Here is a 15,022-nt window from a genome sequence, read left to right as displayed (position 1 = left end):
ATGCGACATATTAGGTTTCCATTGTGGAACAGGGACATCTTCTGTTTGTTTGTTCAGAGTCTTCAGACTAACTCTCGAGTTAATAAGCATATGTATCAATGGCCTCCAGATCATGTTCATGCTCCTCGATGTATGCATTCTCATGCATATAGCAAAATTATTGAGTCCAACGTGGATGATAATAGTAATAACATAGATTTAGTAATAATAAAAACAAGACCACTCCCAAAGTATATGGAACAAACCAGAATAGAAGCTTCGCAAGGTAATCCCGAGATGTTCCAATAGTATTGCAAAGCTCAATATCACCATCTGGTAGGTTCTCTGTTTTCCCGGTGACTGAATCTTCCAGGAAACCAGAGGCAGTATCATCTTTAAACAACTTTTCCACTATGTTCTGAACAAGTTCATCAATAACTTCCCCAACCTCCGAAGATGATGGACGAGACAGTTCAATCACCTGTTCAAATAATTCAAGTAAAAAATATATGTGAGTTATTATGAGAGACACACCATTAGCTTAAAGTAAACAAACTGTCAAGAGAGGGAAGGGGGGGGGTGTTACTGCAAATCAATCTAAGTCAATACCATGTTTGGTTCCAAAGTTCGCAAGTACTCTAACAAATCACTATTCCCTCCCCCATCATATTCCAAGTGCAAATTTTCCTGCTTCTGAGCATTCAATTCCTGAGACAACACAAACCTTGTCACCTTAAAATGCAATGAGTTTTCATACTGTCCAGAAGTGAGGTTGAAACAGGAGCATATACAATCTTAACGCATCATAGTTAACCTCAAGCAAATGGATTTCTAATCAATGTTTAAGCATGCAATAACAACTACAAAAACAAAGATGAAATGTAAAAATAAAAGAAGTCCTTCAATCACAATAAAAACCTTGCAAATGAGAGGTTATTTGTGCTGGGAAACAGATCCAACCTTGGTGTGTGATTTTTGCTGATGATATTGTTTTGGTGAATGATACAAATGCAAGGATAAACGCCAAGTTGGAATTATGGAGATCTACCATGGAATCAAAAGGTTTTAAGATAAGTAGAACAAAAGGCAGAATATATTGTGTGTAACTTTAGCAACAATAGGACGGATAATAAGGTGTAACAAATGCGACGGAGATAGCGCAAAGTGGCTATTTTAGGTATTTGGGCTCAATCATTAAAAAGAAAAAAAGAGAAATAGAGGATGACGTTACACACAAAATTAAAAAAATGATGGATGAAGTGGAGAGGCGCGTCTAGAGTGTTGTGTAATTGACGTATTCATTTAAAACTTTGAGGAAAAATTTATAAGACTGTCATACGACTGGCAATGATTTATTGAGCTGAATGTTGGGAAATAAAGAAACATCACATAGATAATTTAGTGTAGTGAGATGAAGATGTTGAGATGAATGCGGTAAAGCTAAAAATGACAAAATAATAAATGAGCAGTTTAGAGCTGATTTAGGAGCAACTTAGACACCCGATACGCTGCGAGAAACTCGTTGGAGTAGTAATTGACATGTGCAATGGAGGCCTTTAGATGCTCTAGTACAAAGGAGAAATTTGATTCAGATTGAAGGAGCAAGAAGGGATAGGGGTAGACCTAAATGACTTTGGGAGTGGTGGTGAAGAAAGACATGCATAACTTAGGCCTTGATACAAGTATAACTTTGAATAGAGCTATCGGAGTGTAACAATCCATGTAACCAACCCCATTCAGTTGGGATAAGGCTGAGTTGAGTCAAAACAGATCCAACCTTGATGATATTGCTACAAAGATGTAACTGACTTAAGCCAACTATCCGTAATGATGAAATAGATGTCCATGTTAATGAAGCTCAAGTGACTTAAGGTTGATACTAAATGGATTCCCCATAAATCTTGAATTTATCAGAGAGAGAAACTTTTGGGCATGAGGGGAAATTCACTGAGAACTGAGCCCTCTCACCATAGAATTGGTATGTGCAGGAGAAGCAAACAAAAGACATTTTGAGGACTGGAATTGCAGCCTCCTTTTCATGATTATAGTAATTGGAAGGAGTTTGTTGGTTGGGGGCTCAACTATGAGAGATCTGAATCTGTCAAGGAGCACAAGTGGGTTATCGTCAGGAACTGTTCAAAGCCAAGGGCAGCTTGATCGCTCTTATTTTATTATTGCCCACTAAATCTCTCGCCCTTCAAGTTTTCATAAACAAAATAGGAAGTTACGGATCTAATTCGGATACGAGAAGGATCACCAATTCACCATATATAACACAAAATTTCTCCTTTAATTCCTTCTAGTTAAGCCTCCTGATCTGCAATTATACCCAAGGAGACAAAAATTTCATGTGTAGGGGCCGGAGATATACAAAGGAACAGAAAAGGTGAAGGCAGCTCTCAAGGTCCCTACCAAAGCGTACGAAAGCATGGGGAGCGAACAGGGGTTAGATACCTCGATAGTCCATGCCAATATCTTGCTTGATGCCAAAGTGCTTCCATGGATCGACCTAAACCTGTTTTGGAATCCAAACCAAGAACCGGTCCAATTTGGGTTTTGGGGTCTAGTGGGATTTTAGGAATTTATGTTATTTGGGGAACATAATATATTTTTACTTTATTTTATTCTGTTTATTTTAGAAAGTTGGATATGTAGGATTTTAGAGCTGTTTTTGGTTAGAAGTCTTAGTAGGTCATTTCCTTAATGGAGCCTTTTTCCCTTTTCTTCTTCTTCATCTCCTTCCTATTTTCAGCTTCTGGTTAAACTCTATTAATATATGCTGACAATCCCTCATGTAGTGAGATGGATCTCCTCCATCTCCTTTCTTTTCTTCCCCCTCTTTTGGTTGAAGATTCCTCTGCCTTAGGCAATTCCAACCCTAGGTTTCCAGCCACAAAATACCCTAATTCAGTGAGTACCAAACCTGTTAAAACCACCAAGCCCAGTTTCAGAACTTGTAGCCTACATATGAGCTGGATTTTCTGAGTTTTGACCATAGTTGTCAAGGCGTCGCCCATGCCTAGGCATCCATGTGCAATTCTTTGGATGGGCGCCTTGATCGCCTGGGCTCCTTGTTGGTGTGGCCTTAGTTTTTTTACCCCTTGGCCACTTGGGTTTGCCTAGATGGTATGAAAACTATGGTTTGAGCGCTGGAACAACTCAATAATTCCAATCGATTCTGGTTCTGAAATCCCAGAAGTGTTGGAGGCTGATTCGGAAGAGACTATAATCCCACTTTGATCTCAAGCCATTGTGTGTTCTGTTTTTTGAGGGAAGACAACAACTCATCATGGCTGTCTCTTTTAAAGGCATTTTATATCTATTTCCCATATTACACCTTCTTTCTCCTTTTAACCCCTTTGGTCCTTACTTTACTTTTGATTCCAAGACTGCCCCCCCCCCCCAAAAAAAAAAACTTATAACTCTATTTGCAGCCCTTCATATAGAGAGAACAAACCAAATCCTACTTGAGCAAACTCCTAATCGATATATGACCCATACTAATAACTCTCGCAACCAGCTTACAATTAATTATAAACATCCAAATAAAACCCCAAAGCAAAAGAATTTATGATCAGCTCCTCTCCTGCTTATACAACAACAACATAGCCTTATCTCAACTAAATGGGTCAACCACGTGGATCCTTACTCTCCAATCAACTCTATTCAAAGCCATACAAGATACAGATCCACTCCTGATTATAGGCAAAAATATAGCTGTGACTAACTGACTATAAGACTGAAGAGAAATGACCATCACACTAACTACTGACTAGGGGTGCAAGTCAGGCAGGCCAGGGTTGGGGATTGATAAATATTGAACCAAATTGAGCCCCAAACTGACCTGACCTGACCCCTCACTTTGGTTAAATACAAGCTTGAATTTGGCCCAACTTGCACCCTCTTACTGGCTAATTTAGCAAACTATATGAGTCACCCTCTATAGCAAACGAAGAACTATGACTGCACACAAAATCCAGACCCATTGAACCACTATTTCAACAGAGCTAAAAATGGGTGCAAAGCATTTCTCCTTCAATTCTCCTCAACCTCTAGATCTCTTAGCTTTAGGATTTGCATCTTTTGATTACAGAAACATGATTGTATTTGAGGATATTAAACAACAGATAAACAATGGGATCATGATACTTTCTATGTGCGTGCGAGAGAGAATTCTAACCTTCTCAATGGTAGCCAACTCATCTTTTAGCTCAGCAATGTAATTGAGAACCTCGGGCGATAAATCTCCCAAACCCAGAGGACTGCTTTTGTCCATTGCATATTCACTGAAGGTATCAACATCAACTTCGACGTCCCTACCTTCCCTCTTTTGATACTCTATCGCTGAAATCCCACGCTCATGAGAAGCAACCGAGGCTACCGAACTCCCTGGAGACACGTCGAAGTTCCTCATCAGAGAAACCCTATACTCCGCATTCCAAAGAGTATATCTGACAGATACCGAGAAAAAGAAGTACTAATTCAACATCAAACCCAATATTCCGAATTAAATAACGAGGGCAGCAGTATTGATAGCAACAGTAAAGCAATAACAGTAAATAAATACCCGGTAATAATGGCAGAGACGAGGAGGCGATCAAGAGGACGCCTGGAGACGCTGATGGTGACGGAGAATTGATCAGAAGGAAGCAAACCAAGCATCGTGGAGATGGTACGCTTCATGGAATCCCTGGCGGCAGTGGAGACACCCTTGGAGATGATGGAGGTGTCGAGGGGTTCGATGCGTTTAAGCATACCGGCGATGACGGAGAATTCTCGATCAAAGCTAGAGTTTCTGGTGAAAACGAAGTCATCGGCAACGCCTCCACCGTCGACTCCTGATACTAGACAATTGAAAACGGGAAGAGAAGCCGCGCGATTCTTAAAGGTAGAGGAGATTGCGGGAAGTAAAGGGCGGAGAAGGAGATGGCGGGAGAAGAGAAGAGGTGGTGGTGTTGGGGGTTGGTGAGGTTTCAGGAAGGAGAGGTCGTTAGAACTGAAGTGGGACAGCAGGTAAGCCTTAGCTGCGGTCGCCATAAGAAGCCCCTCGAGGCAACTCGATGCCTCTTCCGCTAATGGCTGAGGCTTTTCACTCTCAGTTGCTCTCCACACGCTTCAAGGAACGCTTTCTCTTCTTATTATTAGGTGATTCTGTGTTTGTTTTTTAACCGCATGATCTTCGCGCCGACCCGACCCCATTTACCCAGTTGACCACTTGCCCACTTGCCCACCTAGTTGTATATAATTTGGATTTGTCTTTCTCCGGAAGACACATCGCCTGTTTGTGATAAGCTAGCGGGCACCACCTAAGGGCTACAAGACAGAACATCATGGGGAGGAGGGGATTAGTTCAAAGGGATTATGAGAGAGATGAACACAATGGATGTTAACTTGTCATATGCTAGTGGTGTTCCCAGTATTTTTCCTTCTCTATTTTCACAATTTAGTACTCGTATAGTCTTGGTAGGATTTCTTAACATATATTTTCATTGGTCTAGCCCCGAGTCCACAACGACTCAAAAGGATTGGGGTCCGTATTTTATAAATCTCCAAGTAATCCAATCCAAAGGACTTGAACCCTAGGTCCATTTTCCATTTGTCCAGGTAAGAGTTGAGTGGGTTTTTCAAGAATGAAGGGGCTTTTTTTTTTGGTGGTGGTGGTGTGGGGGGTGGAGAGAGAGAGAGAGTAGTGAATCATCACTTTTTATTGCACTTTTGATTCTCTTGACAGGGATTTTTGCTTTGAGTGGCTTTATGCCTTATCGGTATTGGTTTGAATTTTGAGTGAACAAAGAGCAACTCAATGCACAAGGCCCCCACTATTACAATTTACAGGATTTAGAGGAGCATATATACGTAGTCTTTACCTCTTGCTTCGCAGAAAAGGCTATTTTCAAGTTTTAAACATTGAATGAATACAAATCTATAATTCACAACATCCAAGAAAAGATAGGAGGTAAAATAAATTTCCAGTTAAGAACAGCTTTTATTCTTTGAGAAATTGGAATTCTACTAAGATCCAGGTTCACAAGGGTATCAATTGCTTGCTTTATATGTGCATCTTTAACCTAAAAGAATCTACAGTGTTGTTGGGAACAATAAAAGTGAAACCACCTACACTATATTTCTACGAATCACAAAGTTTTAAAAGTTTAGGACAAGTTTAGAATTTGACAGAACAAAAGAAAATCTTATTGTAGCTAAAGTTGGTGAAAATGATGTAATTTTATTCTTTTGCACTTTTAGTATAATGTATCTCTTCTTTCTCCGAGGGTAATACCTTATCATTCCACATGTATACTTAAAATACCTACAAACAATAAGAATTTTTGTTAAATATATAATGGTAAATCACTTTCAAATTATTTTAATTTTTTTACCTTTAAACTAAAAGAACTTGGAGGGGGAGGGGGGGAAATAGGAGCAATCAAAAGGTTACGATGTCTCCTACTAGGCTCTTGTATGGACATGAAAGTCCATCTTGTTAATTGTCAAGACCTCTAACCAAGGCTAATGAAGATTCTCATAATTTAAGCTTTCATTGAATGAAAAAACTAATACTATCTTCTTGCTTTTTCTGAACTTAATTGAGCAGCACCTTGGACTATCATAATGCTCCAATTCCCTATCATTCCTGCGTTCAAAAACGTTAGGAAATAAACTGAATGACCTTTCTTGGGACTTGAGACCTCTGTTTCCATTGTTTTCTTTGGGTGGAAATACTAAGTCCATGACTCCATGCAGCAAACACTGGATCTTCAAATGGAAGACAAAGCTTCAAAGGCGCCCACTTTAGATCCCGAAGATGAAGCAATTTGAGTAGCAAGGGAGGAACATAGAACTATCTTCCATCGCCATCGGCTGCCTGAATGGGTTAAGTTGAATCTATGCAAATGAGGAACAAACATTAGAGCCATTCCATTAAATCAGCAAGCATTTTCTTCTTCCACATCATAAAAACAGGGAGTTAATAGCAAATGCACGCACAGGAATCTGAAGAGGATGGCCAGTTACAGAGCTTATGCAACGAGCAGCCATATTTGCAGCCTCTTCGCAGTAGTCAGAAAAAAGTGCTGGTATATTCATCTCCTTTATAAACTCCTGCATAACTTTGAAATGTAAAATGTTTTTACAAATTATAATGAAGGTAGCCAACACCAAAAATGTCTGTAATTAATTAACATGAACTTGGCAGAAAAGCAGATCTTTGTTGAACCCAAAGGGGAAAGGACTGAGTACTGTAAAATCTTCCAGTATAAATGAGGCATACATAATCTTTCATCTCCAAAAGGGAAAGAAGAAGACATACTATAGTTGGTAACCAGCTAGCATAGGCAGCAATACCAGCATTTGGAGCAACAATTAAATGAGGAAAAGAATCCTGCACATTAAACAAGAAATAATGAGCATGATTTTTCATATAAGGAGTAAAAAAAAGAAAGAAAGAATAAGCAAGCTGATGATAAGAAGAATCATGTGATGTTACACCAATATGTATACTATATTAGGAAAGATGTCATACAATGAAGAACACTTAAGACCACATAACACGCCCCTCCACGCAAGCATGTATGTGTTCATGCACATAAAGAGAATGACCCTGCACATGAAACGAGAGAGAGAGAGAGAGAGAGAGAGAGAGAGAGAGAGAGAGAGAGAGAGAGAACCTCCACTATTTCTCTATACCGCTCATGATAAAAACCTTTGTGGAGTTGCAGAGTCACTGCTGAATTTGTGCCATTTGATACTCCAAAGCTAGCATTCTCAGTTGAAGATTTACAAGGGCAGTCCATCTCCATACAGCGAGCATAACTGCAGAGATTAATCCTTTCTCCATCCCTACTTTCAAAATGCATAAAACACATGAAGAAATGGCATGGGATGGAAAACATACATCAGACAGTAAAAAGAATAATATAAATCTATTTATAATCAGGATTTTAAGTTCAAGCATAGACAAGCAAATGCGTTGTCAGAGTTGTGGATATTAGTGCACAGTGATTAGTACAAAATGGAACGGGTTATTAAGAAAAAATGTTTTATGAAATAGTTTGGAGATATAGGAGGAAAGAGAACCTTGCATATTGAAATGATGAGACAATAATGTGAGAAATGAATCCATAGCACCGGTCCTATAAACATGAAAGGATCTTCACTTCCTCCCACCCTTCTAAACTTTGATTGTCTTCATTTTGTACTTTCTCTATTTTTGTCTGGTTTAGAGTTGAGAGTTGAGACAACTGATCTAGCAGCTTTTCATATTAAACAGGGATTTCCATCCTGAAAAGGTCTTTCCAATACCTACTGTAACTTTATAACTTTGTGACCAACAACTAACATTGATGGCCCTGGGAAAGAGTGTTGCACATTAAAGGAACTTTTATGGTTCTACCAAGATAGTGAGAATAGGCTCCAAGATCTACACATCTCAATGGAAGATTAAGCCCTCATTTAAAGGAATGTAGAACAGAATTTGGGCAGGCAGGTGGAAAGGTCATTTGAGCACCATAGGAGGTGCCATAAATAGGATAAAAACCTCCCAGAAAAGACGTGACTTTACTCTTAACTTGGCTAATTTGGGGGAAGGATGGAGGGTGGGGGGTTTAATGATTCTATCAAAACGCGGGAGAATACTTGAGCATGAATACAAAAAGATCCAACTCTTTGCACAAACACCTGAAGAACAAAATCCTAGGAACAGAATCTGGTCTGATCATTCACATCAGAAGAAGAAAAAGTTGCATTTGTACCTAAATTTTGTGGTGTGATTAATCTATTGCTTTCTGACCATATCAGGAAAAAAAACATGATCCAAACAATAACTGAAAACACTGTGAAGGAAGTACTTCCAACCAACCTAAATTGTGGAACAGCTGGTCCAACAAGGTCTATATGAATTTGAATACCAGGAAAAAGTGCTCTCAACTCCCCAAAGACAGCAAGTTGAAGCAGTTCTGTGTCAGGCCCTTAATATTACAAAAATAAAAAAGAAAGAAAGATTAGTAAAAATAAAAAACAATAATTCTTCATAGTCAATAAAGTAATGAACTTAGGTTTTATATCGCAGCAGGGAAAAAATAATCTTAGTTTTCACAATGAAAACCCATTAAAAGAATTAACTTTAGAACTACATACAAATGCTACAGGAAAATCTGAATAGCTAATGAGTATCAGATAGCTTATTTTAGGTTAGGTAGGATGAAAGGTATTGGTGTTTTTATTCATCAAAGGAAACAGAAAGAGAAACTGTCCCATAAATGAAAATTCTTGGGTTCCATTTAGTTAACATTTGAATGCTATCTACCATGTGGAATGCCTTGCCATCCATTGCTGGTAGTCCCCAGGGCAGTGGAGATAATATCCTATGGAACCCTGTCTCCTCAGGCCTTTTCAGCTCTAAAGCAACTTGGAATTTTGTCAGGACTCAGGGTACTTTATCTCTATAGCACTTGCTTGTTTGGTTCAAGTTTCACATCCTTGCTATAGCTGTACTGTCTAGCGAGCCCTCTCCAACTGCCTTCCAATGCAGTCCTTTATCCACTATTACATTTCCATCTCGCCCTTGTTCTGTCTCTGCTAGAACGCGTCGGAAGATATTGATCATCTGTTTTTTGAGTAATTGTAGGAGGAGAGCTTCCCAATTGTGTCATAATCCTTCGGAAGGCTGCAATATGATCTCTTGTGATGGAATAGGTGTCCTTGTGGTCTGGAAGTATGCTCCAGGGGCTCAGTTTCATCCATCGCAATGTTAACTTTGGCTCCCCCTCATCTGCCACCTCGTGTACCAACAGGTGCATATCTATAGAGACACCAATGAAGATCCCAACAAGTCTCCTTAGTGTGCCCGAGTTTACCACAATGTTCACATATTGACATCTTTGTCATCCCCATGCCTCTGACCCTGCCCCTCAACTCTCAACATGCCAACTCCTCTGTAAGGTAGAGCCCGATCTCTAAAGGGACGATGGTGTTGTTTCCATAGCCATTCTTCTTGTTTCTTCACTTTGCAAATAACCACACAATTCATCCAGCTATGGAAGATGAACTTTACCCAAAATTTGCACCTAGATTGGTTCATATTTTGGGTTTAGCCCACCAAGGAGATTCCAGACACCCTCCTTCTCAAAGGCTCTATAAAACTTGGCCTCATCTTCCGGGTTGGAGGGCTAAAGGTCCAAAGACCAATAAGTATTCAAAGACAAACAATATCCCTTCTTCATTGTGATAATCTGGAGGAGTGGATAGACCTTGGCTGAGTCACCCACTCAGTCAAATGTTTTAGCTACATTGTCCCAAAATGTCTTTAGCAGTTTCCCTACAGCTTTCATAGAGAATATTAACCAAGTTATATTAGTTGAACTCTGTGTCTCCCATTTCTGATACACAGATCACTAGAGCATGGAGCACAGATTTCACCTGTGATGTAACCCAACTTCCCACGACTTCACAAGGATAGTTTAATAGAGTGTGCCCAGAGCAAAAAACATTGAAAGATGACCCAAGCAAGATTTGAAGAGCCTGGATTCACTTCCAATGGATGTCAAATGAGAGATTAAAAGATTTGAATCCACACCTGGCATTAAACATGTTATGCTCCCTTGCTCATACATTTGGCTTCAAAACTTCAAAACTTCACCATCAAATCCCTTGGTTGATGGGGAAACTCTAATCCATTCTTCTCACACAATATAGCCTCTTCCGGAACCGTTGACTATCCTAGGGTTCCAACTCTAGAGGCAGAAAGTGGTTGCTGGTTGACTCTCAAACATGATCTGATACCATGTTCGCACTAATAATAATAATGAAACAGCAAAGGAAAGCGAGGAGAGAAGGAAGAGAAGGATAAAAGAGGAGAAGAAGAAGTTGCACAAGAAAGTTAGAAGGTTAAGGTTGATGCCTCTCTCCTATATTTACTAAGTTGAAATAGGAAGAAAAAGTTTAGATAAATACCCCATGTATTAACATGCAAATATCCCTACAAGTAAATAGGCTTATTTCTAATTATACCCTCACTATATGTCCTAACACTAGTACACTACTATGGTGCTAGATTGAATCCATTAGTAATTGTCACTTGTCCACATGCTAGGCTAATGACTAACTGTAAAACCAAGAAATATATACTTCGTCCTTTAATGAACATTTTTGCTCTGATGGCATAACAGTTCCAGAAGGGTCTGGATAAATCTGAGCTCTTGAAATAAAAGTACTTTAATTTATTGATGGTTAAAGATGGACAGCTTTCCAATTAACTAAACCACTGACATTTATTTAATTTTCTTCACTAAACAGACGGAATCAAAAGGCAGCCTGAAAAAAAGGCAAATCATCCCAGTTCCGCATGGTGTACCAAAAAAAAAATGTAACATGACACAAATAAGGAAAATTTTGAGAAGACAAACTGAAATTTTTATTTACTATGACTCTAAGGAACAGAGGAACTGAGATATACCTAGATAGTGTATGTACAGTTTGTTGCTACTGTCATTAGTTGAGTTCCTTATAGCAGCAAGTTGTAAGGCATGATATACGGTAAATGTCTGAAACAAAAGCATAACAGTAGTTACAAACATGCAAAAAGTTCGAAAATAAGTCACTTCAACAAATAAGTGAACTAAGCCACAAAATGATTGTCAACATCTTTTCTTTTTTCTTTTACCCTGAATAATTTTTTTACTAATCAATGGACAGCATCCATTACCATGGGTCAAATCATTACAAGAGCTGGTGTTGACACTAGTAACCCAAAGTTAATCTATTAAATTAAACGGCATATCATACCCAGTGAAGAAGCAAAGCGACAGGTGAATGGAGAGGGAGGCACCTCCATTCATAGAAAGACAATCATTGCAAGAGCTGGTGTTGACACTAGTAACCCAAAGTTAATCTATTAAATTAAAAGGCATATCATACCCAGTGAAGAAGCAAAGCGACAGGTGAATGGAGAGGGAGGCACCTCCATTCATAGTAGTCTTTCCAATTAGTCAAACACATTGATATTGGAGTTATTGGCTCTGCAATCATGTAAAATAACAGGTAATAAGATAAGTTTTTACTAAAAATACATCATAGCAGCAAGAAAAATACAGTACCACGGCATGGACATTGCATGCTTGGAAGATTCCAATCATAGAACATCCTGCCACATAATAGAATAAGTTAACATAAACAAAAGGTCTGTAGACAAAGAAATTTCTCTTAACACTAATGCTATATGGTCAAGCCATAGCAGAGAGAGAAATTATTAGTATGTACGTAATTCGCATGATAAAAATTTGTTACCAAAACAGTAGTAAAACATTATAGTGGTCCAAAAGTAACAGCGCCATAGCAAGGGAAGTCGTTATTCACCATTATTGAAAACTAAGAAAATACAGGAATGAAAAATGAAATTGCATACTCTATCCAAATATACAAGTTTTTTGAAAATAAGATACATCTGATAAATAAATCTATTTCTGAATAAAATCATTCGCACGTGTTTGACACGACTATGGATAGTGTCTCACACGGCTAAACTTCAGAAAATGAAGTGTGACAAGTGTCATAGTTGCATGGTGTAATGATGTTATCATAACTATGCGCACCTTATATGGTTCTTGCACCATATGCTTGCATCTTCCATACATCATTGTCTGTCAAGGTAATTTTCTGGTTATGGTTTAGATAACTATTACAAACAAAGGGTCAATTGGTTAGCCATATACCCTACGGTATGCAGTAACAAGTGCATCACATGCTCATGACTACGGCCTAGATAACCGGAGAACTGGATAAATGAGTTCTGTGTGGTCTAAATTGAGCGTAGACACTTGATCCTGATTGTAATTCAGGATATATGATGCCATTAGGGGACATACAAGTGTACATGGCCTCTCGGATGTTTGAGCTAAAATGGAGAAAAGAGCTTCACCTAATGTCTTCAATCTTCTAGACTCACACAAAATGTTTTTCTCTTCCCTGCCCCCACCCCACCCCACCTCACCTCACCACACCACATATTTTCTGTATTCTGAATGACCAGATCATTTTGATATGGTACATTGTTCATGCTGAAACTATGATTTTGGCTCATTCTGATTATAGCTACAGTGAAGATCATATACAAGTACACAATGTCCACTACTCCCATGTCACTTGAAAAGAGAGAAGTAAACCTCGGATAATCAGAAGCAGCAACTGATGTTCCACAATGACATTCATATCTCCACATTCCTACTTGATGAAGGCCTTGTCTCATAAAGAAGGAACACCTAGTTTTCTGCCTTTCATGGACCTGTTCAAAAGCATCAAAAGAGGCATATGAATCTAATCTATTCAAAGAATAAGGACTAATCTATCATTCCAGTTACCTCAACCATAGCTTCTGAAGAGAATGTGAACGGGAAATCATGCAAAACATCTGCAGACCCCATTTGCTGTTCAAATCTGGCACATTCTTCCTTGTGGTCAACCCAGTGTGAAAGCTGGTGAAAAATATTAAACAAATTTAACAGAGCCTAACTTGAGTCACTATGCACAATCAATGCTAATGGCATGTTTTGTCCCCGAGTAAAACTAAACCAATTTTTAGGGCATACCCGGTGCACAAGGCGCATGTGTGAGGTGGGTTTTTTTTTTTTTTTGGGTGGTGGGGTGGTAGACTAAGCAGCGTTATCCCAAGAATGTCGAGAGACTATTTCGACAGTAAAACTAAACCTTTAACAACTATTAATAGGTTCCATGGTTGACAGTAATTAATAGGTTCCATGGTTGACAGTAATCAATGGTTGTGAGAAGGAAGAACAAGATAAAATGGAAATTAGAAGGAACCAAGTTGAGAAATTCCACTTTAGAGGCAGACTTTTTTCTTTATGGGAACCTCAAACACATCAAAAAGAAAACCTGGATTTGTCCATATTTGCAGCATGTACGCATGGAATCCATACCATTTACGTAGTTTATCTAAGCAATTCGAGTGATAACAATGCAAGAACTAGGGTTTCTTCCAATGACTAGATGCATTCATCAGCTTTGGAAGATTAATACAACTGGATTCAGAAAGTATAAAAGTTTTTTCAGTTCAATAGAACTCAGTTTTGTTTTCTAGTTTCCACCACCGACGCTCAATAGCAGTTACTCAGCTGGAATCGAATTTCGAAAGAAGTACACCATGACTAATCGTAAATCCAAATCGAATTCAAAAACGAACTGGTTATTGGAGTTTAGATAAATAAAGCAAACGAGGAGGACCTGGTGAGCGACGGAGCAGTAAGCAACAGCTCCGCAGCGACCACAGCGTCGAGTAGGCGGCCCGATGCAACGCGTTCCCCTTCCCTTGGCCGCGCACTCCATCGTTTCCCGCTCACTTTTCTCCTCCAATTCCCTTTCTATAGTCTATCCATTCTTATGCTTAAGCTCACCGCTAGCCTAATGCTACTTCGCGAAGTCCATCTGTGTGATTTCTATTTTCATTTTCCATTTTTAATGGTACGTTTGTTTGGAAGAAAGTATTTGCGTGTGTGTGTTTTTTTTTTGGGGTGGTGGGGGGTTAGAGGGTTCCTGAAAGCCAGCGTGGCCCCTTGCCAACACAGAGCACTTGACCTATGTAACAGATCAGTTGCCGGGTGACTTGAGCTGAAGACGTTTATTAACATTTGAGCAAGATGTTCTTTTTCTCGAGTCTTTTTCAACTTTGCAATTGCACAAATTTTTTGTCATCCAAGGCGAAGAGAATCTTTCCATCCATGGTCATTTGAGGATATGATTAAACTTATGAAAGAATGAGTTCCATCATTAACTGATGAACTCCCACACCGTAAAAATACCATTCCTAGGGCAAGAAATTTAAACGAAAAATCGGAATGGTATTGGCCAACATTGATCAATGCGCATCAATCCATTGATAATGTATAAGGGTAAAAATTAAAATGGTTTAAAATATCAATTTCTTTTAAAACAAGAAAAGAGAAATCCTTCAATCTCGACCTATCAATATTAGTTGATTTGGATCCCAAGACCGATCCCAGAGTTGTAAAACCTTGATCAAGACTCCATTTGTGCT

General features: G+C 39.0%; 2 protein-coding genes across 5 annotated transcripts in view; both read right to left on the bottom strand.

Moving 5' to 3' along the window:
- The window catches only part of LOC122085743, a 7,823-nt gene extending 2,693 nt beyond the window's left edge, over window positions 1-5,130 (bottom strand). The window contains exons 1-4 of the mRNA XM_042654284.1: window positions 4,547-5,130; window positions 4,160-4,430; window positions 589-687; window positions 246-460 (exon numbers count right to left, since the gene is read on the bottom strand). Coding sequence (XP_042510218.1) covers window positions 246-460; window positions 589-687; window positions 4,160-4,430; window positions 4,547-5,016 — 1,055 coding nt within the window. The 5' untranslated portion in view covers window positions 5,017-5,130. The remainder of the gene's footprint in view (window positions 1-245; window positions 461-588; window positions 688-4,159; window positions 4,431-4,546) is intronic.
- Window positions 5,131-6,286: 1,156 nt separating this feature from the next.
- Window positions 6,287-14,626, bottom strand: LOC122085728 (zinc finger MYND domain-containing protein 15). 4 transcript variants are annotated; one of them, XR_006142210.1, is made up of 12 exons: window positions 14,212-14,611; window positions 13,332-13,445; window positions 13,137-13,255; window positions 12,072-12,118; window positions 11,893-11,993; window positions 11,432-11,519; window positions 8,837-8,945; window positions 7,647-7,821; window positions 7,289-7,360; window positions 6,967-7,080; window positions 6,679-6,864; window positions 6,287-6,604 (listed from the first exon to the last, which is right to left on the bottom strand). XR_006142210.1 is itself a non-coding variant. In XM_042654254.1 (11 exons), the coding sequence occupies exons 1-11, from the start codon at window positions 14,311-14,313 to the stop codon at window positions 6,772-6,774; spliced, it is 1,134 nt and encodes a 377-aa protein (XP_042510188.1). In that variant the 5' UTR covers window positions 14,314-14,610; the 3' UTR covers window positions 6,287-6,771. The 4 variants fall into 4 exon arrangements, 2 of the variants coding, with proteins under 2 accessions (XP_042510188.1, XP_042510199.1); XM_042654254.1 differs by having other exon boundaries at window positions 6,287-6,864; window positions 14,212-14,610; XM_042654265.1 differs by having other exon boundaries at window positions 6,287-6,864; window positions 7,647-7,818; window positions 14,212-14,602.
- Between the last annotated feature and the right edge of the window lie 396 nt (window positions 14,627-15,022).

Source organism: Macadamia integrifolia, chromosome 1 (genome assembly GCF_013358625.1).
Source record: "Macadamia integrifolia cultivar HAES 741 chromosome 1, SCU_Mint_v3, whole genome shotgun sequence".
Lineage (NCBI taxonomy): Eukaryota > Viridiplantae > Streptophyta > Magnoliopsida > Proteales > Proteaceae > Macadamia > Macadamia integrifolia.
Note: the sequence above shows the minus strand (reverse complement) of the source record. Positions and strands in the feature narration are given on the sequence as shown.